Source organism: Oppia nitens, unplaced genomic scaffold (genome assembly GCF_028296485.1).
Source record: "Oppia nitens isolate AA-2021 unplaced genomic scaffold, nextdenovo-longstitch-racon4-pilon3 scaffold23_pilon_pilon_pilon, whole genome shotgun sequence".
In the NCBI taxonomy this organism is placed as follows: Eukaryota; Metazoa; Arthropoda; class Arachnida; order Sarcoptiformes; family Oppiidae; genus Oppia; species Oppia nitens.
The window spans coordinates 122713-150373 of NW_026533203.1; the positions used below are offsets into that span (position 1 = coordinate 122713).

The window sequence follows — 27661 nt, forward strand, 5'->3', positions numbered from 1 at the left end:
TATCTAATGTTGTATAAGAATTACCTGAGCTCTCAATCGTTAACCTGCGGCCACAACCACGTGATCTGATAAAAGATCCAATGAAACAAAAATTTACCAAAAGAAGACTTAATAGTATTGTATGTATAGCTGAGTAGGTATGCCATACATGCCATACATGCTATACCTGCATACTATTGCTTACATACACTATACTACAGGTATAACATACACATCTCAACGCTTTTCACTACTATGTAATACAATGCTATGTAATCGTATGTAATGTTGTATATCAGGCATACCTGTCCTGTCAGGTGCAACGGCTTCGTTATAAGTGGAGGTGATTCTCCTATCCTATTCTCATTGCCTCTCATTCTCCTCAATCCCTAAATCCAAACCAATAAATTGTTTGCCTTTTCTCAGAGATTCATATATATATATATATTGAGTATTTTATATTTATTTCATTTGACAAATTGTTGCCATAAATATGTAACGAAAGATCATATAAAGATCAATCAAAGGAACCCTAAAATCAATTGGTTTACCAATGCTTTCAATTGTATCCAAAGGGAAATTTATTTCTAATGCATATAATATAATATAATGTACTTATGTTTAATACCAGTGCTATTATTATGATTGTCTCATCATTTAATGTATGATTAAGTTTCTCATAGAATTAATTTAGTTTATTTTGACATAAGAAAAGCATAAATGTTGTGCACATTATTTAGTGGAATAGAAATATTTATTTAATTGATAATTAGATATAATTAGAAGCGAATAAAAAGCGAAATTTCCTGTATTTGTATATTTAAATCATGAACTGCTCTAATGATAACGTTGTTTGAAATTACATTATATTTGTTGATTGTGAGGGTCGTCGCTGAAGACAAGTCACGACCATTCAAGTGAATGCTATCAATGCTATGAATGCATTGAATGTTGGTTTTGCGCCATTGGTTTTGCCAATTGTACGGTATATCTAATTGTTATTAAATTATGCCTTCATTTTAATAAAATCATAAACACGATTATATATAAAGAGTAAAAAACTTAATATACAACTCATGAAAGCAAATCACATTATGGCTATATTGAGTGATCATATTATAAATAGTGATATCAATGTAATCAAACCATGTTTAACGGGTACTTCACTTATTTTTTATGAGAGTTGTTTGATTTTATTAAAGATAATATAATGATTTTCAGTTTCATAACTGTTGAGAAAATAAATTTAATCACAATTTTTTGACATATTATAAGCCATTGACATGACTGACACAAGACTGGCAATCATTAGTGAACCGATAGATAGTTATTACTGGTATTATGGTATACGGCATATACAGTATACCTGTGCAGTCATTTAGCGACAATTGAAAGCAACGGCAAAACTCCCACATTATATGCAAAAGGTATAAGAATTTTAATGTTGTTTATATGCCTTCCGGCGCTTTCGATAATTAAAATAATAGTCGAAAAATACTTTTCTTACAGTTATATCGCTTAATATCTGTATTTATATTTATATCTTTCCTGAAGTTATATTCAAGTCATTTATCAATTATATAATGATTTCATTGACTCAACATTTACTGCTTACTACTGATATCAAAGAGTTAGACATATAAATAGTCTGTAATTACTTGTGAATATATATTGAAAATTATTGGTCAAATTCAGTTATAATATAAGCATTAACTATGAATTTAATTAATTCAATTATTTTTTGTTAGCACTTAACAAACAGACTGACAGATAACCGATAAAAAAAACTTAATAATTATTAAATTAAATAAATAAACAAATTATAAAATTAAAAACAAAATATTAAATATTTTTTCATATATGTTGAATATACATATAAATTCAATATAAATATGATTATAAAAACCAATATTTATCAAAAAAAAATGATGTCAAGAGTTATGATTTAGACGCCGCACATCTCAGTTGATGTTTTCAATTGTGAGTCAGCAGACAATCATCAAAATTACCAGTTTTTGTACTGAATTTTGCCATCTCTTAGACATCTCTGGCTTTTGGCTGTCATTTCTTGAAAAATTGGTTCCAATTTTGAATCAATTTTAATGTCATTCAAAGTCATTCAAAACTTTTGGTCTGTAATTTCAACAAAAAAAACTTTCTCTTAAAGAATCTTCTCTTAAGGTAAGACTGTGTCAAAAAAATTTAAATTATTATTTTTATATAATATTTTTTAGTATTTTTTCAAAAGTTTATCAAAATATTTAATTATTATTTAACATTTCTTTTACTCTTTTGAATATACATATATACTGTATATATATATATATATTCATATAGCGATCCAAATACATAATAAATGAATTTATATCGATAAAGATCTCATAAATAGCCGAAAAGCTGGTTTCACTTATAAATCTTAAATAAGACATATCATGGTTTCAAACCTCTTAAGTTTGTCAGTCCCTTAGTCTGTAAACCCCAGAACACCACAAATCCCTCCAAACCTCTCAATCAAATAATATCTTTGAAAAACTTTAAACTCTTTTTATTTAAATTCAAGTTCTTTGCAATTTGAAGTCGTGTTGTGTGTCTTACAACTAAAGGAACGTTAGTTTTGATGGCAACCTTTACAAGGAGTTGTAAATAAGAGTCAATTATTCAAAGCATTTCAAAATATATGTAAACATCACTCCAATTGTGATATCTGTCATCGATTTGATTGTTGTATTTGAACATCACTTTACAAGACATGAAGCGATGAAATGGCAAACTTCCTGTTCACCGATCCTTAAATTCTTGATCCCAGTGCTAGTGATCTCCACCTCTGCTATAAATATTGACTTTCGAGAAATTATGAGAACTTAATGAAACAAAACTTAAATACATAAATAAATACAAATATTTTATTTTTAATATTAATAATAATAATAAATTTTATTCAAACATCAATTAGAGAATACATAAAAAATTTAAATAAATTTCTTTTCTTTTCTTTTCTATTCATTTTATTTTATTTATTATTTCATTTCTTTTGATTAAAACGTTTACTATTTTAAACTTTTATTTCATTTATATAATTCCTTTCAGTTTCTTTACCTTAACTTCTAAAAAAGTTTGCGATTAAAAGGATTTATTCATAAAAATGAAAATAATTTTTTGAGCAATAAATTCAATACCACTTTCGGCAGTCTGTCCACTGGCACCTGACTCGCTATTTACTAATAATAATTTATTTGTTTTTTAATGACTTTAATTAATCCCTCAAACATTTGAATATCAACTAAAGTAAAATTCTTAATATATGTTAATTTTAAACTTGTTTATAACAAAAAACAATTCACAATTTTTATTTTATATTTTAATGTCTGTATAAGTTTTGGGATATACAGTACTATATTGAGATATAAAACAGGTATATCTAATATTTTGAAGACATTAGTGATCATAAGTATTATTTTATTTTTCTTGTTATACTCATAAATATGTTGTCATAAATTATAGTATTATTGTTTTGAAAATTACAGCACTGTTTGATAGGGAGTAATGATTTAAAAATGCATTATTTTTATATTTGTTGCCTTTAAACAAAAAATATACAACAATTTGTATGTTTCACTCACCCCTTATCTCACTATAAGTTAACTAAACCTAAGAAACAACACCAATGAGACAACTTTCCCTTTCATTGATGGCTAATATCTATAATTTCAAATCAAAAGAACACACACACACACACACATATATACATACATACACACACACACACACACACACACACACACACATATATATATATATATATATATATATATATATATATATATATACATACACACAATAATACTGTATATATATAGTATATATATTTACAAATGACATTTACTACTGAATTGCTTTCAAACTTCATAATTATAGCTATTTTCATAAAAAAAAATCATTCGGGTTATTGTTTCACAAATAGCACTGTATATACTGTACAGTATAATAATAATATAATATTAAGTATATAAATATAACAATAAGTTAGTAGAGTCTACTAAGTAGACTAATTTACTTACAACCAAAATTTGATTTTAATTTGTTTGCTTATATGTAGTCTCTCATCTATAAATGGATATTATCAATAATTTGTTAATTTTTGTATTACACATTTTAATGGCTATTTGTTACATAAATTTTAATGTTTTTATCTTAATATTAATATTATAGCCATTTAACAGATATTTCGCTAATTTATTTATAGTGAAAAACACGCTTAAGTTTTGTCAATAAAAATATTTTGCTGTCAAATAATTTTAATGTTTTAAAAAAATCTTTTTTCTTATTAAAAGTGATTTCGGAAATTCAAGTTTATCTTTACATAGGATACTGATTTGTAGCTAATTATTATCTGATTTGCAAATGTTATTTCCGTCACATTTGTAGTATTTTTTTGCAAAAATTCAACCAAATCTTATTTAATGTTTTGATTTATATTTAACAAGTAATTAAATATTCTGTCATATTATTGAACAAATAGTTAACGGCATTCAAAACAATTATCTTCGCAAGCAATCGCTACTCAATATATATATATAATAATATATAAATTTAAATTATTATATAATATAAATTATGTAAAAACAAGTAATAATAAACATATGATGTAAATGCTATTTATAATCTATATGTATACAGAACCTGTAAAAATAATGCCTATATATCTGGAAAAAATCGTTTAAAAATATTTATTATTATTAATTGCTTTTTGGAAGACTAGTTATTCTATCATATATTCATTGACTTTTCATATCATTGCTTAAGTATTGTTATTTTGTTATACAGTACACTACAAACTTATTTTTTATATATTACTAATACTTACAATATCTAAAATAGTATACTGTAGTTAAAATAACAATTATTGTGAAAATTGCTAATAATTACAATAACAAATATCGTAACAGGAATTAAATAATGCAATAAACAAAATGCCATCAAATAAATAGTATTTACAATTTAGTGTTCATTTTATTACTAAATTATTCAATACTCGAGAAAACTACTTTTTAGGAAAAGTAAGTGTATTAATGATTTAGTATTGTTTGATCTCTAATCTCAACCCATATTTCAAGTAAACAAGTTTTCAGTAAAAAAAATAAATAAATCTTTTCGTTTAAAAAAATAAAATTCATACACATTTAAGTCACAACTTGTTTTTTATATATAAATGTGTGGTCAGGGCTACAAAGTAGATCTCACTTTCACTAATAATTTTTTTAAAAAATAAATTCCTTTATATTATATATTATTATATACTGTACCTGTATTTAAGTTCCACTAATGTAATACATATTTTTAGATCTAATCATAATAATTGAATAAAAGAAAATCTATTTGATTAATAGTGTTTAATGACCAAAATCAACATCACTTAACAAACAAAAATTTCTATTAAAGTTGTAGTACAGTATAATACATATAATATTCATATAAAATACAGATAATGTATATACAGTACTATTATACTGTTTTTTTGTATTGCATACCTTATAGAGAGTATATTTAAAGTTTAATAAATAACTGCCAGCAAAACTTCAATTATGATGATATACTTTCTCATCATTATTTATATATTATATTAAATTATGTGTATATATTATACAGTATATAAGTATACTGTATATAAGCTTACAATTCATACAGTATAATAAACAGTATATATATATACTGTATATATATAAAACATTAGGGCTCAGGTAGTTTGGAAAAGTTAGTGGGAATTCTTCAATGAGATGTTTGAAACCGAAAAAATGCAGTGAATGGCAACCGAATTGACGATAAAATTTAAATACGAAAGACATTTAACACACAAACGACTATTAAATTACAATTGCTTTAAATTGTATTGAGAAATAAAAGCTGAGTTCAAAACATTTTGAAAATTATTTATTATATCATATTATATACAATGTTTGAAGCAAAGGGTCAATCAATGTGCTTAAGTATGACTAGAGTGTCAGCCCATCTCATAATTGTTATTCAAAGATAACTCCCGGAATAGGTATTCAATTACTGTCTTCACTCCTCATCTCAGCTAATATTATATTTTTATTGTTAAATACCTGTTTTGTCAAATAAAGGATTGCTATATAAATAAAAATAATTTAAATATTAAGTTAATTGAGGAAATGTTTAACATATTTGATAAATAAAAATTACATACAAAACAATTTTACTTTTGCTTGAAATATCTTAATTATAAAAAAACGTTATATTTTTGGAAAATTAAATCTCACCAAAAACTATAATCAAGTGATGTCTTTGAGATATCAAGATCTGATAGTAAAGTCATTATAAATCATAATTTTGTTTTGTTTTATACGTATAGTTCATGAATCGGTATAAAAGCACGAAATTCAAGTTCAAGAAAGTTGTTTAACTAAAACAAAACAAACAAAAATAAATTTATATATTTAATTATTATCTTCAATATTAAAATATAGCTCTAAATTATATACTTTACCTTATAAAATGCAAAATATAATTCAATATAAATAATTAATTATATAAATAACTGCATAGAGCCAACAACTCCCATAAAATAACTATTTGTTGCTTAAAATTTGTTAAAACAAATAAATTTAAGTTTTCATTAAAAATTTTAAGTATAAATCACTTTTTATTTTCAATTATTTCACTTATATAACATAAATATATTTATATTAAATTAAAAACAAGTTAGAGTAGATTTTTTATAGAAAAACAATTATATAAATCAATTATATAATAATAATAATACAATAGATAGCAAACTAGAATTACTTTCCATTATTTACAGAATTGTTGGCAAAAACAGGATATGCGAGAGTAGTGTGAAGTAAATCATTGTGTTCTTCAAGTGAGGTCTGAGCGTAATGAAGAACTAGACTTAACAGCGATGGATATATATTAAAGGGTTCGGCGAATCCAAACCCCTGTTCCTTATGATGTATAAGACAATGGCATACTTTGTTATCATTGACTATAGACAGTGCATACTGTCCTTCTTGTCGACTATTTCTGATGAGGAATGTGCCGTCGCGTCGCTCTTTAAGCAAATTTTCTGCATCATCTCGACTACAGTCTCTAACAAACCAGGCACTAGTGTTGTGATGAGGCAGAGATCCGCCACTATTGGCATCTAATAATTTTTGTAGGATTGTCCTCTGTTTACCCAATTGCTGGAGCACTGGTTTTATTGAATTCATCTCTCTATCGACCAAACGATGCAAAGCAGTCGAGTTTTTCAATTCTTTGTCTAAATCTGATCTGCTTTTAATTAAAGCATTTAATTTGTATTTCAATTTACAGTTGTGGTCTTTCATCGACTCTTTTTCGTGTTGTAACGACTCTTCATGAAGGTTGGTGTTAATCTCGATGTGCTGTTCAAGCAATGAAATGCAAACTTTAAACGACTCCAAAGCTTGTCTTTGCATTTGTATCTGTTGTGCCGTCCGATTATAGTCATCGTTGTATTGATCATATGATTCCGTCTTATTTTGAAACTCTTTGACAATTTCATTCAATTTGAACTTAAGTTTCGAGATATCGTTTGTTTCGATGTCATCACATTCTGTTTGGCTAAACCTTGAGATCGGATATAATAATTTGGTATCTAATGTGTGGTTATAGTCTTTGAGAGATTCTTTGCGGTAATAATTGATTAGTTCGACAACAGATTTGAATCTTAACGGATCAGAAAAGCCAAACATTTGATTTTTGTGACAAATTTTTATCAATTTATTAGTGCTATCCTTCCTTAATGTCAGTGTATAATCACCGGAACCTTTATCGGAGGCATTCCTTACAAGAAAAGTGCCATCAGGTGTGTCCTTTAGCTTCTCATTGGCCTCTTCTCTGGATATGTCTCCCCAATACCACTCTTGATCATCAAACACCTCATTCTTTGACATTATCTGTTGAAATAAAAAAACATTTTAGATATAAATACTAAATGTTTTATATTTATTGACAAATTAATGTAAATTAAAATGAACCAAATAGTTAGTAAATGGCTTACAAAATCAATGCATTGCTGGTTAGGGTAATGGTTGGACAGTCAGTTAAACAACAGCCCTTCACTGGGCAGCTCGCCATTCAAATGTCAAGCGTGCGTCCCAATGATGGACTTGTCTTCAACTGAATTATTATTAAATCAATTGGCAAATACAACAAATGCATTGTTATTATGAAAAACAACTCAAATGCAACACATATGACAAATGAATGCAATGTGAAAATTGTGTTCACCTTTTAAAGGCCTAGTTTTGACTTTCCTGTAGTCATCAAAACGGTATCACTTGGGATCAGACATCCCTTCATTAGTCATTACTGAGAAATATGAGTGCAATCTATTGATAACAACAACTGTAAGCTATTGAGTGTCAATCAGTTGGCAAAACATCGATCAGTGTTTCAATCAATTGCTTATCTCTGAACACAGTTTCTCCTTTAGAGGATATTTAGCTTAAATTAATATAACATTCAGTAATGTTTTGTTAGTTTTCATAACTAATAGCAATAATTATATATATTATATATTTAAACAAATTATATTAACAGTTTTCTATCAAATATGTTATTCAAATAACATATTATTTATGTAGTATACACAAGTATAGGAAAACAAATTTTGATATAAAAATAAAATAAAATGTTTTATCATTTTCATTGTTTAAGTCAATGTAATATATAAAATACAAAATATATGTTTTAAATAATAATAAAACTATTGAATAATACCTTCAATTAAAGTGCTTAAATGGTGTTACATTCAATAATTAAACACTTAAAAAGTTTCAATGTATACAATATGTGTGGCAATGGATATAAAGCTATTAATCATATCAATTAAAATCATACTTTTCTTTATAATTACTGTATATTGAATGAGTCGGTAATATAGTCGAAGATCACAACTTTTCTAATATTTATTTGTAAAAATTATTTTGTTTTTCAAGAGATCACTACACGGGTTATCAGTACAATACCCGACACACACACACACACACAACCCAACCACTCATTAGCAATATATTTGAGTATATCTCACATTAATATCAACTAAAAAGACATAAAACCACTTTTAGATACTTGAAAAATAATTTTTTATAAAAGTATTAAACGTTGAAACCATTGATTGAGCATTAATTTCGGCTAAAATATTAATAAATTTTCAATTAAAATATAGCATTTAAAATGAAACTCATAAATGATTTTTAATTATAAATTCTTGTCTTTAATTTGATCATAAATTTTCACGACATGACAGCAAACCAAATGTTTGAAAACAAATTAGTTTTTTGCTAATATACTGCACTTTTGATAGTATAATGTCATTAAACAAAACAAAAATTATTTATAATATTTTAGTAAAAAAAATTATATTGAATTGATGTTAAATAAAAACTACATTAACAAAATCAATATTTTTATTTTTAATTATTTCAAAGACTAATAATTATTACAATAAATTTATATGATATGAGACTAAAATAAAGTTTTAATACAGTAGTAGTTAGTGTAACAAAACATATACTCAAATATAATAGCAATTAATGTCTCGTCAAATAAATGATAAGTTTTTTTTAACTGAGAAATAGTGTAATCAAAATGTTTGAGTACTTTGACCTCTAATTATAAATTTGTTTCATTAATAATAGCGTTAATGACTAACAAAAGAGTCACTAAATATCTAAACAATTAAAACACTTTTAATTTATTTATCAAATAATACAAAGATATACACAAAAAGTATTGCATTTTAATAGTTTATATTAATTATAATGTTTGCAAAACCAAAATATTTAAAACAATTTTCAATTAACATAATTAACAATTAGTTAAAATCATTGATTAGATTAAATCAATTGACAACAACTGTGTAATCATTTGGACAACAAATACATCAATTGATGTATTGGTGGACATTGTTATACAAATGATAGTCTAAATCATATGTAATGATTGGTGTCTCACCTGATCTTTCATAATGTGATGGAAGTGTTGATGAAATGAGTGGTAAATTGGATCACTTGGAGGCCATCTTTCATCATATGAGCCATCAATGACTGGTTTATGACAACCACTGACACCACAACACTCGTCATACAACTAATACATCCAATCAATGCATTGCATAACCATTACATACAACACCACAATTGGCGCCACTTTTCAATCAAATCAAACTTTTATTGTTTATATACTAAATATATTTATTTTTATTTATTTATATAAAAAGTCATTCAAATATTTTTAGACCACTTTTAGTGGATCCTTGTCGACATCGGATATCATTATATTGACATTATGTTGTCCTAAATTGTCTTTCAGTTGTTCAGCCCATGGCTTAAGATATCCGCGTTCAGTGTTTGTGTGTTCGCAGAGTATAACCGAAGAGCCGTAATGTATGGCATCTAAGACTTCGTGATGAGACATCTCACCGGTTATCCAGACATCAGCCTTACAGCCCCTGAGGACAGAGGCACCCGAACCGGCGCACACGGCTATTGTGTTCACTTTGGTATCTAATTAATTATATTTCAATTAATATCGAGTTTACAAATATTCAAATCAAACCTCTCGTGTGTTTAGGAGATATTGCAAGTCTGACATGTGTTAGATCTAAATGTTGTTTAATTCTGTGAACAATTTCATAGAGTGGAAGTGATTGATCCAAACATGCAAATCGACCCATTCCTTGGCCGGGAAGTGGAGGCTATCGTTAAGAAAAACATTTTCAATAAATTGCTTATTAAATCAATCATTTATTACAGTTTGAAGTTTAGTAATTCTGCTGCAAAGCTGTGCCACCGGATGTTGCGATAAGATATCAACAACTTTTGGTAATGTCTTATCATCGCAACACACTCTCACATCACATCCTCCGTATTCATTGCTTTTAAATATAAATTTTTAATTATATTATTGCTAAACAACTGGCAATAGTCAGAGACTAATTTAATATCAAACCTCTTAACCGTCAAAATAACATTTTCCAAACCACTTAAAGCTTGTGTGACATCTTCTCCTTCAGAGACGAGAACATCTAAACAATTAGAGAAGTGTCCGCTTCCAGACTGATCCGAATAACTTTGTTGAATAGGCGAAGACAGTGACGATCCAAAAGCTGTTAAAAGCCAATCATTGATACCTCCTTTGATGGCATCGAGAACGGTATGCGGAGAATATATGGCAATCTTGTTCTCAATACACGTCAAAATAATCTTTTCTTTCCAAACATTTGGTGATAAACTCTTCAATGGCTTAAATATTGGCGGATGATATGATATAATTAGATTAACTCTCTTTTTGAGCGCTTCTTCCACTACTTTCTCAGTTAAGTCGATTGTGAGTAATATATTGTGAATTTTTGTTGGTTGCGTCGGTTGACTCAGAAGTCCTACATTATCCCACTTTTCGGCCAAATGCAGAGGTACTGACTCTTGCAATTGACTTATAATATCACTTAAATTCAAACCTAATGTATCCATAATGTGATTGTTTGAATTTATCTGTTGAACGGTTATATTTGTACTAAAAGTTAGTGCTGGAGTAACTGTTAAATTATTATTATTATTATTAGAATTATTATTAATTTGTGGCACATATGACGGATCCAACCAATCGATATCAATCTCTCCTATCTTTAAATTATCGGTAATATAATAAAATTAAAATAATTAATAAAAATTAAATCAATTTTAATTACATCTTCGGGAATGCCGTCTAAAATAGCCTTCTTGTGTTTGGCCGCCTGACTGTGTTTAATAAGTTCACTCCGACCGGCGGTTATCACTGAACGACAGGCCACGCAAAGAGCTTTTGTAGAATTATTCGGGATTTTTCTTAACCATTGAGAAAAATTTGTGTCTTCGAGCCACTGATCGTTAAAGTGCTAATAATGGCATAAAATGTGTGATAAAACTTTATTTGTCGATATTTTCTAAAAACATACCGTTTTCTTAAGTTTTTTTAACGCAACTATTTCTCCACTTTCAGTGCTTAACGGATCCTAAAAATAAAACTAAATGTTTTAATTGATACTTATATTTTAAAAACATTTAAGTTATAGAGTACTGTATAATAAATTACATGACTAGACGTTTGATTAGAAATTATAATTTTCAGGTTTAACGCTCAGATATGTCGTGTTATAATTACTTGAGACTTATAATTATTTTAATTACAAATCGCATAAGCATTTTGCAAATTTTTGATAACAAGTTTTACTTTTTACTTTACAAATTATAATTATGAGATATAAATATTTTAACAATTATTGTCAAATACTGTTTATATTACGGGTACTCTTTAAAAACAACTTGAATTTCAAATTAGCAATTTATCAAATAAATTATGTAAATTATGTTATATATTAAATATGAATAAAAAAAATTAAAAATATTCAAACTTTTTTTGTGACTATAATTAAGTAAACAAAGTAAGTAATGTTATATTATATATTATATTTTAATGATTTGAATATTTAAAAATGATTTTAATTTATTATATAATTAGTATATATGATATAAATCAATGTTTAAAATGTTAATTATGTCCATTACTTCACCAGTTAGTGTATGCTTCCTATGTTTTGATGACTTTGCGTGAGCTAACAGTCCTTTTTTATGGGCGTGAAGTTTGCAGTGACAGGTCCTACAAAAGGCCGAATACGGATCACCAGTGAAAGGAGACAACCAGTCTATCAATCAAATAATTTATTGTATATATGTAGTGTTGGTAATTTTTCGCAATTCAATTTTCGATTGCCGCAATTGCGGAAAATTGCGTGAAATTGCTTGAAATTGCGCGCATGAGGGAATGTATAAAAATTAACTTTGAAAACGTTAAAAATTTTGTTTACAATAGATTAAGAGAATTTACTAATTTATTATTATTTTTACATGGTTTTTAGATGGCAACATTTTATGATAAAATAATTAAATTTTATATAATTAATTTATGTTTTTATTCATATTGCTTTGCCATTTAAATTTTGTTAATTTTTTAAAAATTATAAATTGTTCTATTTTACAATTGCGATTTTCGCAATCGAGCTTTTTGCAATTGCGGCAATTTCACGCAATTTCCGAGCAATGCAATTGCGCATTTTGCAATCGGTACATCACTATATATATGATATATTATTGTATACATATCGGTAGCATTATCTTAATAAATAAGTTTATTAAAAGCATTTTTAATACTATATTATAAATTTTTATAAATCAAATTTTATAAAGCATTGAAAAGCATTAACAGTAATTAAAATAATACTATAAAATAATTATTATTAAGTCATGAATAAGTTTTTAGTAAACAACACGTGTTTTGTTAAATTAAATATTTATTATTAAATAATATATATTTTAGCAGTTTTTTTAATAGCTTAGTGTAAATTTGATTTAAACCTTTAAACTGTGTTGTTATTAGATGTCTAGCATTTAGATGAAAGCTATTTTGGTTAAAATGTTTGACTCCGAAAACTAATGTTTTGTTTAATATATTCATTAATTTTTCTTAACAATCACTGGAAAACAGTGAAAACTGACATCAAATTTAAAAACCAATTTTTAAAAACCAAAACAAAGTAAACCCCAAATAAATATCATTTTAATCAGTGGTACAAAAGTTTGGGCAAAATCTGGGATAAGCAAAGATTTGTGTGAAAATCCCAATAAAAGTCAATAATTTTGTATTAATTAAAATCAGTTATCAATTAATTTTTGTTTTACTATTATAACACAATCTGTTAGACAATCAATCTGTGAGATGAGTTACCTCTAAGTAGTAGATCCAGTTCCCAGGCCCTCTTGTACTTCTGTCGATATGAATTTTTCGACTTAAGTTTAATCACCTGTTCCTTGTCGTCGTTGGAATCGACATCAGCCTCATTGACGTCAACTAATTGGTTATCCTCTGTGTCCTCAGCGGTAACCGTTTCTTCCATAATTAAGTGATTAAAAATCAAATTAAACTGTAATTAAAAAAAACTATTTAAAAAAAGTTGTGAAATTGGGGGCCATTTGGCAAACGCCCTGATATTTGGGTAAAAAGTAAGAGACAAGACTCTAATGGTTTCGGATTATTCCCAATGTATGGAAAATAGGGCACAAATGGCACACAAACTGCTATTAAACACAACATTAACGCTGCCATACATTACAACTGGGGTTTTCTATACAATACAAACTGAAACCAATGCTATTGCTATTCAATATTAAAGTAATACAATATTATGATAATGTTATACCTCTACCACAACCCACACATATTACGCTAAATTTAAACCATATTTAGTTATATACAGTAAGTTTAATAATATAATAATTATTTATAACTTTTTATTATTTGTTAAAATCAATACAATTATTAAAAATATTTTAATATAAAAATGACTTTAAATTTCAATTATCTTTCTTTAAATGAATAATTCTTTTAATACGACGAACTAATGCATCAATAAATGTATTCTTCTGAGACAAGACTTGAATCTTAGAGAAAAATACGTCACTCAAGACATATTCAGATTCAGATTTCATTGTCTCTACTTCTTGTAATTTATCGCCGGGAATGTTAAGAACCGAAAAATATAGATTCAAGTGATGCCAAAGCAGATAAAGAGCTGATTCCACAATTGGTAACACATTTAAACTATCGTCTAATTTGGTACAACAGTTGCTGATTACTGATACCAAAAGGCCTAAAGGTTGTCGTGTAATGAGTTTTGAATCTTGTTTTGAAAGACTCGGTTCAAATAATGGTACCAAAGCTATAGTATAAATCAATTATTAATAAATATTATTTGAAAATATTATATTTTTTACCATTTGCTCGACTGTATTGAATACAACCAAATAATATATTAAATATTATTTCCAAGTCATGTRTTGTAGAAAAGTCATTACAATAATGAGACAGAAGTCCAATGAAACTGATTTGAGTTATTTTGTTGACATTCAAAATCAAACGACATATCATTTTGGTTATCAAAACTAATGTCTCCTTTCCTTCGATAGTATTCTTCATGTTTGGTGCCATTCGTAAGATATCAGATATTGTGGTTCTACTGTTTATAAACTCTGACAACTGTTTTTTAATAATAAAAATTAAAATTAAATTACCATTAATTAAAAATTTAAATAAAGTTATTACTTCATTAATGATTTGTTGATTATTAGTGGTAGACATTGTTAGAATCAATCGAAGAATATGAATAAAAACTTTATGGCAAACAGTGTTTTGTCCGACCAAATATGGATACATATCAAAGCTTTGAATCGCCTCAAGAGTTGACATCATTTCTAAGTTATGACTCAATGAATGGGATCCGTTAGTTGAAGAATAGATTTGAAGCAAAAGCATCTAAAATACATTATTACTTTTTTAAAATGGATTCATCAAAACAAACAAAAATTACCGATAATATACTCACCATTTTTGCTTCAAAACCATAAAAAGCTTTAATAAATTCAAAATTGTTGGCTCGGATTTCGCGATCATCAGACAAAAGTGTATCCAAAAGTTGCCTTAAAGTACCATTTGATGCGATCTCATTCAACCAAACGGAAAGATCACTCCTATTGAGCAATGAAATAGACAACACTTTTGCCACTTCATGTCCGGACAGAATATCTTTAGACAGACGCTCTAATAGTCTATTATTATATTTAAATTCATTAAATATATTGAAAGGAAGTGATCGAAACAAATAGAGAAGCGATGCATAAAAGTTAATACGAGTTATCTTCTGATCGCTCCAAATGGTGTGCGACGACGAGTCCAATATATTTATAATGGATTTCACACAAGCGCTCACATTTGAGGTCAACACTTGTGATTTAATACCAAACATTGCCGAAGAAATAATCAAAACTGATGATGAAATCGGACATAACAGTGATAATGGTGTCGTTGAATCCTGTGCTCTGTTAATCAGTTCAACAATTATTTCTAATAAATATCTGATTCTTGTCTCTTCATCACAAGATTCTAAACTTCCGGTAATTATTAGTATCTCAAGTAATTGACGCCAAGAGTCGAAATATTTGTTTTTTGTGTCCAATTTTTGTTGCGATTCATTCAAAGCGGCTCCAAATGATAGTATAACCTTTAATTCATTACGAATCAGATTTGTTTGAATGACACCTAATTGTGGACCAATTAAACGGATCTCATTAAGCAATCGTTGATGAAGTGCTTTGAGATCAATAGTTTTGCTATCATTAGAGCACTCGATGATGGCTTTCCACAATCCTTTTTGCTCAAAAAACTCCAAATTTGGTAATTCTGGGTTTGTGTGAACAAAGAGAGCTGGACTTAACAAATCCAAAATACGTGACCTTTTGGATTGAGTAAACAAAAAGTTGACATAAGAAGCGCAGTGAGACTTCAGCTTTTGTTCTGATGTTATCTTTATATCGATGGCTAATATTTGCAAAAAGTATGTCATTTCTTCAAATATTAATTCTTGTAATTCTGAGTCAAAATTTGGTTCTGAAGACCATTTTTCCCACGAATAAAGATATTGTATAATAAAGTCATAACTTGTTCTCAAAAATCTTAAAACTATATCATAAGTAAAGAATGAAACACAAAGTTTATGTAATATTTTCATTCCAAGTCTTCTTTCTTCAGAGAATTCTTTGATATCAATTGATGAATCAAATAGTGAAAGTATTGAATGAAAACAAGTGAATGTTTGCTCCAGATTTCCGGCTTCTTTGATAACACTACGAGACCTATCAATTCCCAACAATTTATGGCCAAAATTATATGAATAATTAATGGCAACAAAATCAATACACGTGTCGATGAGGTTCAGTGTTTCCAATCGAAGTTCTTTAGATTCAGACTCTAAACACTCAACAAATAGACTAACGATATAATCATTGGCTAAAACTTTAGAGTTTGATGATTGCAATTGTGTTAAACATAATTGAGATACTTCTACATTACATTTGCATAAACTGTTCAATACTTTCAACGTTTCGATCGATGCCTGAGTTGGCAAATATATCAATCGTATTAAAGTCGATAACCTATCGATAACACCACTTCTTGGATTGACATTATTGAAGAGAATATCAAATTTTGCGATTATAGCTAATGGAAATCCAGGAATTTCATGAATCATATCAATGAAATCATTTTGTTTCTCACAAATCAATTTCAAAATTTGTAACCCATTTATAGCACAATCTTCAATAAGTTTGGGAAATACTGTATTACTTTCAAACCAAACAGAAAGCATTTGTTTCTCAAACGTTTCTGCGATTTCCTCTAATGTATACATAATTTGACGAAAGAGACCACTTTCTTGAAGAGTTTGTGTGAATATACTGAATGCCAGCTTAGAGTTTGGTCCGTCGACTAATGGTTCGTAATTTTTAATGATTATTTCAATAACTTCATAGCAGAGAGAGTTGATAATCCACTTTTGATCTTCAATTTTATAAACTCTAGCATTCGTTTTAAGAAGTATTGAGTTAACAATAAAATTGAGACAAACTTCTGCTGATGACTGTTGTTGTGTTTGATTAGAATCGTAGTGAATGAACAATGATTTCATGAGTCGCATAAAACCTATAGTTATAGGATATTCTTCATTCTTAGCTTCAATTTCTTCAATTTCAATGCCAATTCCATTTTGCCACAAACGGTGCTGAGATAATGGATCAATTGTCACACTTGCTGTTATAGTGGGCATAAATTTTGGCAAAATTCCATCAATTTTAGCCCAAATCATATACGCAACTGATGCCGAAGACATAGCAAATCCGGATAAACAATTCAAAATGGCTGCCTTTAACTCTTTAGGAACAGCACATCTTAAGATACCAACCAATGAGGGAATAACCGAATACTGAACGTTCTCAGCAATAGCTATACAACACGACTTGTCCTATAAAATAGTATTATAATAACCATTAGATTGATTCGTAATAATTAATATTAAATTAAAATCATACATTTGAGACAATTTCTTCAATCAGTTCAATGATGGCACATATTATCTCTGACTTAATGCCAGAAATCAATCGTTGTTGACCTTGAAATGGCAAATGAATATTAGATAAACCAAATGGATTAGTACTGGCGTTCATATTCTCTCTACCATCAGAACCACGAAGAGTATTATAATATTGAAATAGAGATGAATTAAAGCTATCCATTGAAAACTGTGTACTCAGATTAAGTGATGGACTTTTAATTAGATTGAATACATTGAATGCAGAATTAGTTGCCAATGATTTCAACAATTTAATGACAGGTATGTGCAAAATGGATGGAAAAAATGAGTCCTGAATTGTTCGGACAAACTTATGTAACGACTGTTGTCTATGCGTTGATTGTTTGCCATCGCAAAGAGTGGGCCAAAACATATTACTTAATTCGTAGCGATCTTTACTATATAATTGACTCAAAAAATAGAGAAGTTTTTCAAAATGACGCGGAAGTGTTGTCGGCGGTTGAATGCCTTCAGCAGAATAGGCGTCAATTATTCTTCCAATTTCATCGCCTTTGTCTTTGAGTTCTTTCATTTTTATAGGCATCAAAACAATGAAATCAGTAATCAAAGTATGAATTCTTCGTATATAAAATTCTTCATTAAATACATATTCATTTAAACCAACTAAAGTATTCAGTGATTCAAAGACTTTTGCTTCGATGGTCGCGTCAATTAATTTTTCGTCTTCAATATCACTATCTATTCCGGGTATCGGATATGAAGAAATGGTCTTCAAAGTCACTGCTAAAGCAAATTGCATTATAGTTTTGATTTCTTTTACTTGAAAATCATTTTGATTCAAATGTCTTTCAATTTCAACTATTAATTCTGGATTTTTGAGTATAGAATTGTTTGATAGTCTTCTATCGTATTCTTCAGCGTTCTGTAGAAAACTGACATCAATTACATAGAGAACTGACATCAATAAAGTGGTTGACACAGAATCTAATGATCCGTTTGCAGTCGTTTTGCTTATATTAGCGATTAATTGAATTAATTTAGAAATTTCATTATTGTTGAGATTAGTTTGAGATGAATAGCAAAAGATGATATCAGCCAATCTCTGGCGAATCTCTTTAAGAATATCCAACACTTGTTTGCGATACTTGAATGGACCTAAAGCTCTGTTGCGTTCAAGTAATTCAAACTCAGACTTTACGTTCAGATTAAACAATTGATCGATACATTGCATTACAATGCCTTCGTCTTTGAGTTCGTCCACAAATTTGTTGATAACTCGAGACGAGTCTCGGGACACCTTCAGACACCATGTCCTGCCAGTGCTCGCCTGAATCAATGAATGCAATGCATTCAATAAACTCTTCCTTCCGTCTAAATAAAGCAATACAGCGATCGGACCTCGAGTGAGGCCAGCGTATCGCGACTCTTGATTCTCACCGGCAATGATCAGCTCGAGTGCCGACAACTCATTCAAATCAAACATTTCACTCATGAGTAGTGCTTCGTCGATCATAATTTGTGGTATTATCGTCTTAACTCTATTTTGTTGTTCAATAACAACAATACCATCTTTGGTAGCGTTCACTACAATCTCTTTGTGCAAAGCATTTCTGGCCTTTAATTGAATAAACAAATCAATCAATTGATTCACATTTCAATACAATAATCAAATAACAAAATTACCGGATTTTTAAGCAAAGATATAAAATCTGTTTTATGTTTCATTAGAGTTGTCTCCAAATCAGTTGAACCTCTTTGAGACTTATCCATCACAGTATTGGTCACCAATAAGTTTAATTGTCTCAATGGTGACCATCGGTGAGCAAAACCTAATCGGTCATCAATTGAAACGTTAAAAAAACTATAAGCAAATCAATCAATTATAAAATACCCAAATTGATGACAGTTTCACTTGTCATGACTGGCCAATTGATCCAATTGATCCAATTAGTCAACAATAATGAAGATAATTGATGTCAAAGTAGTGGTCATTAATTGATGTAATGTTTATGTCATTCAATGCAACGAATTAGCGCTAAAATCAATGACCAAACCATTGATGTCTACATCAATAGCACATGTTTTGCACGTTATTTATGAATTGATTTTTTATTATAATATTTATTACAGTAAAACTGATTTGAACCATCTATATGATGCACCACAAATACATAGATATATCATAGATTATACTTAATATATACAAACAATACAAATGTATAATAACTATGCCATGACTTTTTAGCATTAGACGCTATAATATTGCGCGCATATATACTATTGACTGTATTATAGGATGACATTGTGTGGCATTGAAAACAAACTAAGTTGTTGTTTAAGTACTTTTAATTTGTGATAACAAATGTGATTAAATAATAAATATTAGTTGTAAATAGTACTAAATATTGTGATAAATACAACACAATATTAATAACAATCAATTATGTGCAATAATATAGTTTTTAAAGTTAATTAAAGTTAATTAAAATGTCTAATAATAATAATAATAAAACTAATGTCATAGTTGTCATATAATATCTACATTTTTTTAGATTAAATATATATATTTTTTATAATTAATATTTTTATAATTAATATTTTTTATAATAATTTTGTATAATTAATAATTTTTTATATATTCCATATTAATAATTAATACAATTAATAATTTATTAAATACAAATTTAAATAATTATTAAATTAAAATATAATAATTAAATAATAATTAATATATTATAAATAAAATTAAATTTTAATAATTGTTAAAAATTTAAAATATTTCTATTTCAATAAAAAATTATAATTTATATTTTATTAGTTAATAAATTAATTTAAAAAATATCTTATATATAAATCTTTACATTATTACTGTACGCTTTATAGTTAACAGCAATATATATGGGCGCGATATTATAACGTTTAATGCTTAGAGGAGGAGTTTTAATTTTTATTTGTATGTATTTTATAATCTATGATATATCTATGTATTTTTAATAAACTTGATTTGAACAGTAATATTGTAGATATTAAATAATTAGTACCCAATAAAATAGGATTTTTTAATTACAATTTGTAGATATTATTTTGAAATATTAATATAAATTATTCTATATAATAATTATTATTATATTTAAGTATATAGTAGTTTAAATAGAATAGTAATTTTATTAACATTATTTAAATAAACAATTTTCATTTATTTAGATAAAACTAAATTTGTTTTATTACTGTACTTTTCGTTACATTATAATCTTATTTATCACATTTGAATTAATATTTTTTTTTGACTAAAAAATTATTTAAAAATTACTGTTAATTTGATTTTTACTGGTATTTTCATATAAATCCTAGTTATTAATATCTATATGTTTACTACTAATTGTCAAATCTATTATTTAAATGACTCTCATTTGACTTTAATTTTTATGATTTATTATTTGTTTTTTAGTTTATCAAATAAAATCTAGAAAAATATAATTTTCCTATTTTATAGATATTGGTTATCAATGATAGAGATATGTTGTATTAATTAATAAATTGAGACAAAACTGATTAATAATGAATTGAATGATGACTTACAGTAGTTATACATACAATACTATTCATTAAATTTATATCATATATAAGTTAATCATATTTTTGGTAAATATATTGAATAATCAATTACTGCTAAAATGTATTTATCATAAATAAGTTTTGATATTTTGATCAATTATTATGTGATTTACTTTATATTACTCTCAAAGTTATTTAAAAAGTTTTTTATTTTTGTAAAACTTATTTCTTAAATGTTATAATATGTTATGATTTATAAATTTATTTGAATATTGTATATAAAGTTTCCTGAAATTTGTTATAAATTAAAAATCAATAAATTGTTTGAATAATGAGTTTATTATTAAGTAATAAATTTAATAATACTTTTAGACAAATATTAGGGAAGAGATGTTTGTCAATGAGTTTTGTGACCCGAAGTATGACTCACTTCACATTCAATCCTCAGACTCCGTCCACCAAATCGGGTGATACGACTCGTATGAATCTCTTCCAAGCCGTGAACAACGCTCTGGACATTGCGTTAACCAATGATCCTTCGTCTGTCATATTTGGTGAAGACGTGGCATTTGGAGGAGTATTTCGATGCACTGTTGGTCTTCAAGACAAGTTTGGCAAAGACAGAGTGTTTAATACACCACTTTGTGAACAAGGAATTGCTGGCTTTGGTATCGGTTTGGCCGCTGCGGGCGCCACAGCCATCGGGGAAATTCAATTTGCAGACTATATATTTCCTGCATTTGATCAAATTGTCAACGAAGCGGCAAAGTTTAGATACAGATCAGGCAATCAATTTGATTGCGGATCTCTTACACTTCGGGCTCCGTGTGGTGCTGTAGGACACGGAGCTATGTATCACTCACAAAGTGTTGAGGCCTTCTTTGCCCACTGTCCCGGACTTAAAGTGGTTATCCCTCGCGGACCCATTCAGGCCAAGGGATTGCTTCTGAGTTGCATAAGAGATAAGAATCCCTGTATTTTCTTTGAACCCAAAATTCTGTACCGTTTGGCTGTAGAACAGGTGCCACTCAAAGACTATATGATTCCACTGTCCAAAGCTGAAGTGCTGGTTGAAGGCGATGACGTGACACTCATTGGTTGGGGAACTCAAGTGCATGTCTTACATGAGGTCTGTCAGATGGCAAGCGATACTCTGAACGTCTCGTGTGAACTCATAGATCTGGTGACAGTCCTTCCGTGGGATAAACAAACTATCATTAATTCAGTTAAAAAGACGGGAAGAGTACTCATAGCACACGAGGCGCCCATTACTGCGGGTTTTGGCGCAGAAATTGCGGCAACGATTCAAAAGGAATGCTTTCTACATCTCGAAGCACCCATACATCGGGTCTGCGGTTATGACACACCGTTCCCACATATCTTTGAACCTTTTTATTTGCCCGATAAGTGGAAATGTTTCGATTCAGTTAAAAAATTGATCAATTTTTAACATTTTTATCCTCATATACAGTATATATAAATTATATAATATTAAATATAATGTATTTTTATTAAGTATTTTTGTTACGATTTGATATGAATTTATGTATTTTTATAATTTGCTGTTTATCTAATTGAGGGAAACTAAAGCCATGACTCATATTGATCTGACTATTGTTACAAAACCATCGTTTGTCCTAAAATAAAGAAATATTATTATTATATCATAAATTGATTATAATTATTAAATAATGATAAAATAATGACATCTTTATAAATTGGTTTAATAGCTGATAACCAAATTCCCATTGAAACATCTTCTCCCTAATCAACAAATCATTTAAATTATTAAATGCTAACTATTTATATTAAAATAATTACTTGAAATCTATGCAAATAATGTGTGTTATATGATATCCATTTAACCAAATCAGATGATAATACATAACCCGAACCACAAGCAAATGTTGGATATATAGGAGACTCGTATTCATTTTCAGCCCATTTGCCCCAATAGTCTAACGGCCAAACTCTCCTAAAACTATTTGAATTGAATTTTATTTTATATTAAATAAAAATTTTTATTAATTATAACATACTTTCCAAACCAAACATTTTTCATGCGATTATTTTCAATTAATTCTTTAATTATATTAATAATATTCAAATAGCAGTCATCGTCGGTCTTCACAAAATGTGTTAATCCGTTAAAAAATTCAATTGTACTAATAGTATACAAATATATATATAATTGTAATCAATAGGCAATTATTGTTTAGTATTTAATAAGTATTACAATTGAAGAGATTGAATAACTTTTTCGACTAAATTTCTATAGACATCAATGGTTTCAACGACTAGTATATCATTATTGACAGCAATTTCTTGAGCCAAACTCTTCTCAGTTCTTATCAATTCATTAGTCCATTGGATTTGAGTCTCATTTTGAGAATTTATAAGTAATTCAATTGCTTTTATATCTAAATTTTATTATTATTATTATTTTGCATACAATTCAATACTATTAAACTAAATTAATATTATTTACCAAATACTTTGTATGTAAAAGTTGGTCCAATAATTAGCTGTGGATTATATGAAATGGATTCAAAATCAGTGAATCCATAATAAGCCTACAATATGTACAATAATGTGTTAAACATGAAAATCAATTGTAAATAATTTATATATTTTTAAAAATATAAAATATTATCATTTAAACAAACCCTCAAAATATGAATAAATCCATTTTGATTGTATGTTATATTTATTTGGTTATTGTCATCAAAAGTCATCAATTGATTGTCTATTATAAGCAATCCATAAAAATCTTTGGCTAAGACTATTGGTTCAATAGTTTCGTAATAATTATTATTGAAATTAATTGATTTTATCGATATATTTTTGCTGACAATTATATCCTTTAGTTAAAAAATTATAATCATTTAAAGTACAGTATTTATAATGTATTTAAAAAATAATTAATTCAATTTAATTATTACTTTATTTGCGGCGTTCAGTAAAACAATTGTAATATTTTGATAATCGTTTAAAAAAGTCTTATGAATCCCTAATTTGGTCACAACTATTGTATGTCTTATCTGTTTTGAATATTTCATATTAATCAGTAGATTACAAGACATCATCGGTGATCAAACTCACCACAAAACTCAATCCACGAAATATCTGTGTATCAGATGGAGATCTGTCGGCAAAATGATGGACTTCTTGTAGATTTATATCATTGGCTGTCTCTGTCATCAACAGCTCATTGTAATGACAATTATAATCATTTTGGCGATACAGCCGATGAATCGGACAGTCCTTGTGTCCGATGATGAACTTCGCGGTCACTTTGATGTCACATAATTGCCGATTTGATGATATAATCAATGAATTATTTCTATTGATCTCATCGATGGTCTGAATCCAAGTTTGTCTCAATGTTTGTCTTTTGTCGAAATGACTTCTTTGCGAAAGTATTGCAATAAATATATTTAGTGAACATTTGTGGTAATTGTTATCAAAGATGTCAAGAGATTGATCATTGACTAAGACTACCACAAAATAACTGAACAAACATATGATTATTGAACTAATTATAACATAAACTAAACAATAATTATTTGAAACCATAAGTACTTTACTATCAAAACTTTTTTATAAATAAATAAAAAAACATTCAATAAATTACTATAATTTGAAAACATATGATACACAAAACATATCTATAGTTTCCATTAGCTAATCATATAAATATATTATGTGACAATGGCTGACACACTAATGGTTGTATAACATTAAGTACATAATAATATCGTATAGTATTTGGCGGTTGACTTAAATAACTGTAACAAACACTACACTTGTCTTATATGTCTTAATATACAGTATTTAATACAATCTTACGGTAAATTCAAACAGTTTTGTCGTTTGTTTCCTTTTCCTGTCTTTTCCTTAATTTTCTTTACATTTATTATTATTTCTTAAAGTTTAGATAATTTAATTAAAAGGTAATTATAATAAATTGTTTTTTAATAACATAAACTAAATGATAAATTGTAAATTTGATGGACAGTATGCCTGTGGACGCCGTCTCATTTGCTAAAGACTTCATAGCCGGTGGTGTCTCTGCAGCCATATCTAAGACAGCGATGGCACCCATAGAAAGAGTCAAATTACTTCTTCAGGTCCAACATGTGTCCAAACAAATAGAAGAAAGTCAGAGATATAAGGGTATTATCGATGCCTTCGTCCGGATTCCCAAAGAACAGGGAATAGTGTCCTTCTGGAGAGGAAATCTGGCGAATGTTATCAGATATTTCCCGACTCAGGCCCTCAACTTTGCATTCAAAGATAAATATAAGAAGATATTTTTGGGAGGCGTCGACAAAAACACTCAATTCTTTAGATGGTTTGTGGGAAATCTTGCGTCGGGTGGAGCAGCCGGTGCCACATCCCTGTGCTTTGTATATCCACTTGATTTTGCCCGAACTCGTTTGGCCGCAGATATCGGCAAATCTGAAACCGACAGACAGTTTAAAGGTTTAGGTGACTGTTTGGTCAAAGTGTATAAATCTGACGGATTGGTTGGTCTATACAGAGGATTCGTTGTCTCGGTTCAAGGTTTACATTACTAGTGATTATTTATGAACTCGTGATATCTAACCAAATGGTTTGTTAAACTATAGGTATTATTATCTACAGAGCGGCGTATTTCGGTTTATTCGACACCGCGAAGGGTATGCTTGAGGACCCGAAAAACACACCACTACTCATCTCATGGTTTATCGCGCAAGTAGTGACCACTGTTTCGGGTATAGTTTCGTATCCCTTTGATACAGTACGACGACGAATGATGATGCAGTCGGGTCTGCCTAAGAACGAGAGGATGTATAAGAGTACTGTCCACTGTTGGGGCAAAATTGCCAAAACCGAGGGCTCAAAGGCCTTCTTTAGAGGTGCTCTCTCTAACGTCTTCAGGAGCACTGGCGGTGCATTGGTTCTGGTCTTATACGATGAGTTCAAAACTATGTTGGGTTAGCTAATACTTGAAATCAATTAGTCATGCATTTAGTAAATTACTCTTAAATTTGATTTAAAAACCCAAATAAATGTCAATTATCTGTATCAGTCAAATGTAACACTAATTTTTAGTCATTAATGTTTGCTCACATTTGATGTTAATTTTCAATTTTATTTTATATTGTATTTTAAAAATTTTAATAAATAATCAATTGATAAGTATTTACGGTAATTGAAATATATAGATATTATTTGTTTTAAATAAATGCAGTAAAGAAGCGAATCAATGGATAAAGTTATCGTTAATCTAAATGAATGAATAATTTAGCGAACAATCGGATAAAAGTGTAGTTTTGGTTGAAAACGAGTAAAAGATTTTCAAATATTTTGCGATTGAATTAGTTTTTCAGTGGTTTATGTGATTGAAAGTGTGAAACTAGTTTTGTTTGTTCATCAGATCAACTGTTGAACAAAATATCAATACAAGTGCTGTGTATTTGTTGTCTGAATATAATCCGAAACATAGTTTGAGTCCCTTTGAGACCCTTTGAGACGATACGGTCAATGGCTTTGGTTTGGTTGGAGTCGTCGTCAAAACCAATAAAGAGGGTCTCAGAGTGTTTCAGGCATTCAGGCCTTCAATTATAATCTCAATTCACTTTCTTTGCATTTCTATCGTTACGGTTAATACCATAACTATTGCTATTTTGCAGACTGGCTCTGGTAGACCCCATACCACTCATCGATTTACAGTTTACTGTAATAAAGGCAAAGGGGGTTCAGGGGATAGCAGGGCATAGAGTGAGGCTCACCGCCAGTACGACCACTATAACTACTTCTTTGACGATTTGTGTTAAGAATTATTTACAGAAACTCATGAAAAGCACCGGGACTTGTATTATGGGCTCAAACATCAATCTATAATATAACTCCCACTTTAAGGTTTGGCCCGTTTAGGACCGGTTTTGCTTCAGATACCTCTCTCTCTCTCTCTCTCTCTCTCTCTCTCTCTCTCTCTCTCTCTCTCTCTCTCTCTCTCTCTCTCTCTCTCTCTCTCTCTCTCTCTCTCTCTCTCTCTCTCTCTCTCTCTCTCTCTTCAATTTACTCTTCTTTGTGTTGACCAAAACAATAACAAAAAACTTGCAAATCTTCACTCAAATGACA

The 27661-nt window shown here is 28.5% G+C and overlaps 6 protein-coding genes across 9 annotated transcripts; 2 read left to right on the forward strand and 4 right to left on the reverse strand.

Moving 5' to 3' along the window:
- Positions 1 to 6747: 6747 nt before the first annotated feature.
- LOC128953710 (phosphatidylinositol 3-kinase regulatory subunit alpha-like) lies at positions 6748 to 10127 on the reverse strand. 2 transcript variants are annotated; one of them, XM_054299228.1, is made up of 2 exons: positions 9979 to 10127; positions 6748 to 7916 (listed from the first exon to the last, which is right to left on the reverse strand). In XM_054299228.1, exons 1-2 carry the CDS (start codon positions 9988 to 9990, stop codon positions 6780 to 6782), a joined length of 1149 nt encoding a protein of 382 aa, XP_054155203.1. In that variant the 5' UTR covers positions 9991 to 10127; the 3' UTR covers positions 6748 to 6779. The 2 variants fall into 2 exon arrangements, with proteins under 2 accessions (XP_054155203.1, XP_054155204.1); XM_054299229.1 differs by lacking the exon at positions 9979 to 10127 and adding an exon at positions 8021 to 8234.
- A 93-nt stretch (positions 10128 to 10220) lies between these two features.
- Positions 10221 to 14265, reverse strand: LOC128953709 (NIF3-like protein 1). 2 transcript variants are annotated; one of them, XM_054299226.1, is made up of 8 exons: positions 13786 to 14265; positions 12570 to 12706; positions 11960 to 12016; positions 11714 to 11899; positions 10975 to 11648; positions 10777 to 10900; positions 10582 to 10720; positions 10221 to 10529 (listed from the first exon to the last, which is right to left on the reverse strand). In XM_054299226.1, the coding sequence occupies exons 1-8, from the start codon at positions 13952 to 13954 to the stop codon at positions 10258 to 10260; spliced, it is 1758 nt and encodes a 585-aa protein (XP_054155201.1). In that variant the 5' UTR covers positions 13955 to 14265; the 3' UTR covers positions 10221 to 10257. The 2 variants fall into 2 exon arrangements, with proteins under 2 accessions (XP_054155201.1, XP_054155202.1); XM_054299227.1 differs by lacking the exon at positions 13786 to 14265 and adding an exon at positions 13416 to 13553.
- Positions 14266 to 14411: 146 nt separating this feature from the next.
- On the reverse strand, positions 14412 to 20082 carry LOC128953729 (nuclear pore complex protein Nup205-like). Its single transcript, XM_054299249.1, has 7 exons — positions 19869 to 20082; positions 19661 to 19806; positions 17976 to 19592; positions 15440 to 17908; positions 15160 to 15369; positions 14832 to 15093; positions 14412 to 14776 (listed from the first exon to the last, which is right to left on the reverse strand). Exons 1-7 carry the CDS (start codon positions 19894 to 19896, stop codon positions 14412 to 14414), a joined length of 5097 nt encoding a protein of 1698 aa, XP_054155224.1. The 5' UTR covers positions 19897 to 20082.
- Positions 20083 to 21883: 1801 nt separating this feature from the next.
- On the forward strand, positions 21884 to 23031 carry LOC128953657 (2-oxoisovalerate dehydrogenase subunit beta, mitochondrial-like). Its single transcript, XM_054299168.1, has one exon. The coding sequence runs from the start codon at positions 21933 to 21935 to the stop codon at positions 22980 to 22982; it is 1050 nt and encodes a 349-aa protein (XP_054155143.1). The 5' UTR covers positions 21884 to 21932; the 3' UTR covers positions 22983 to 23031.
- A 12-nt stretch (positions 23032 to 23043) lies between these two features.
- On the reverse strand, positions 23044 to 25108 carry LOC128953730 (UDP-GalNAc:beta-1,3-N-acetylgalactosaminyltransferase 2-like). Its single transcript, XM_054299250.1, has 9 exons — positions 24635 to 25108; positions 24475 to 24573; positions 24199 to 24393; positions 24021 to 24105; positions 23769 to 23952; positions 23572 to 23697; positions 23354 to 23513; positions 23240 to 23296; positions 23044 to 23169 (listed from the first exon to the last, which is right to left on the reverse strand). Exons 1-9 carry the CDS (start codon positions 25106 to 25108, stop codon positions 23044 to 23046), a joined length of 1506 nt encoding a protein of 501 aa, XP_054155225.1.
- Positions 25109 to 25376: 268 nt separating this feature from the next.
- Positions 25377 to 26610, forward strand: LOC128953659 (ADP,ATP carrier protein 2-like). 2 transcript variants are annotated; one of them, XM_054299171.1, is made up of 3 exons: positions 25377 to 25485; positions 25551 to 26098; positions 26164 to 26610. In XM_054299171.1, exons 2-3 carry the CDS (start codon positions 25552 to 25554, stop codon positions 26514 to 26516), a joined length of 900 nt encoding a protein of 299 aa, XP_054155146.1. In that variant the 5' UTR covers positions 25377 to 25485; position 25551; the 3' UTR covers positions 26517 to 26610. The 2 variants fall into 2 exon arrangements, with proteins under 2 accessions (XP_054155146.1, XP_054155145.1); XM_054299170.1 differs by lacking the exon at positions 25377 to 25485 and having other exon boundaries at positions 25543 to 26098.
- Positions 26611 to 27661: the final 1051 nt, after the last annotated feature.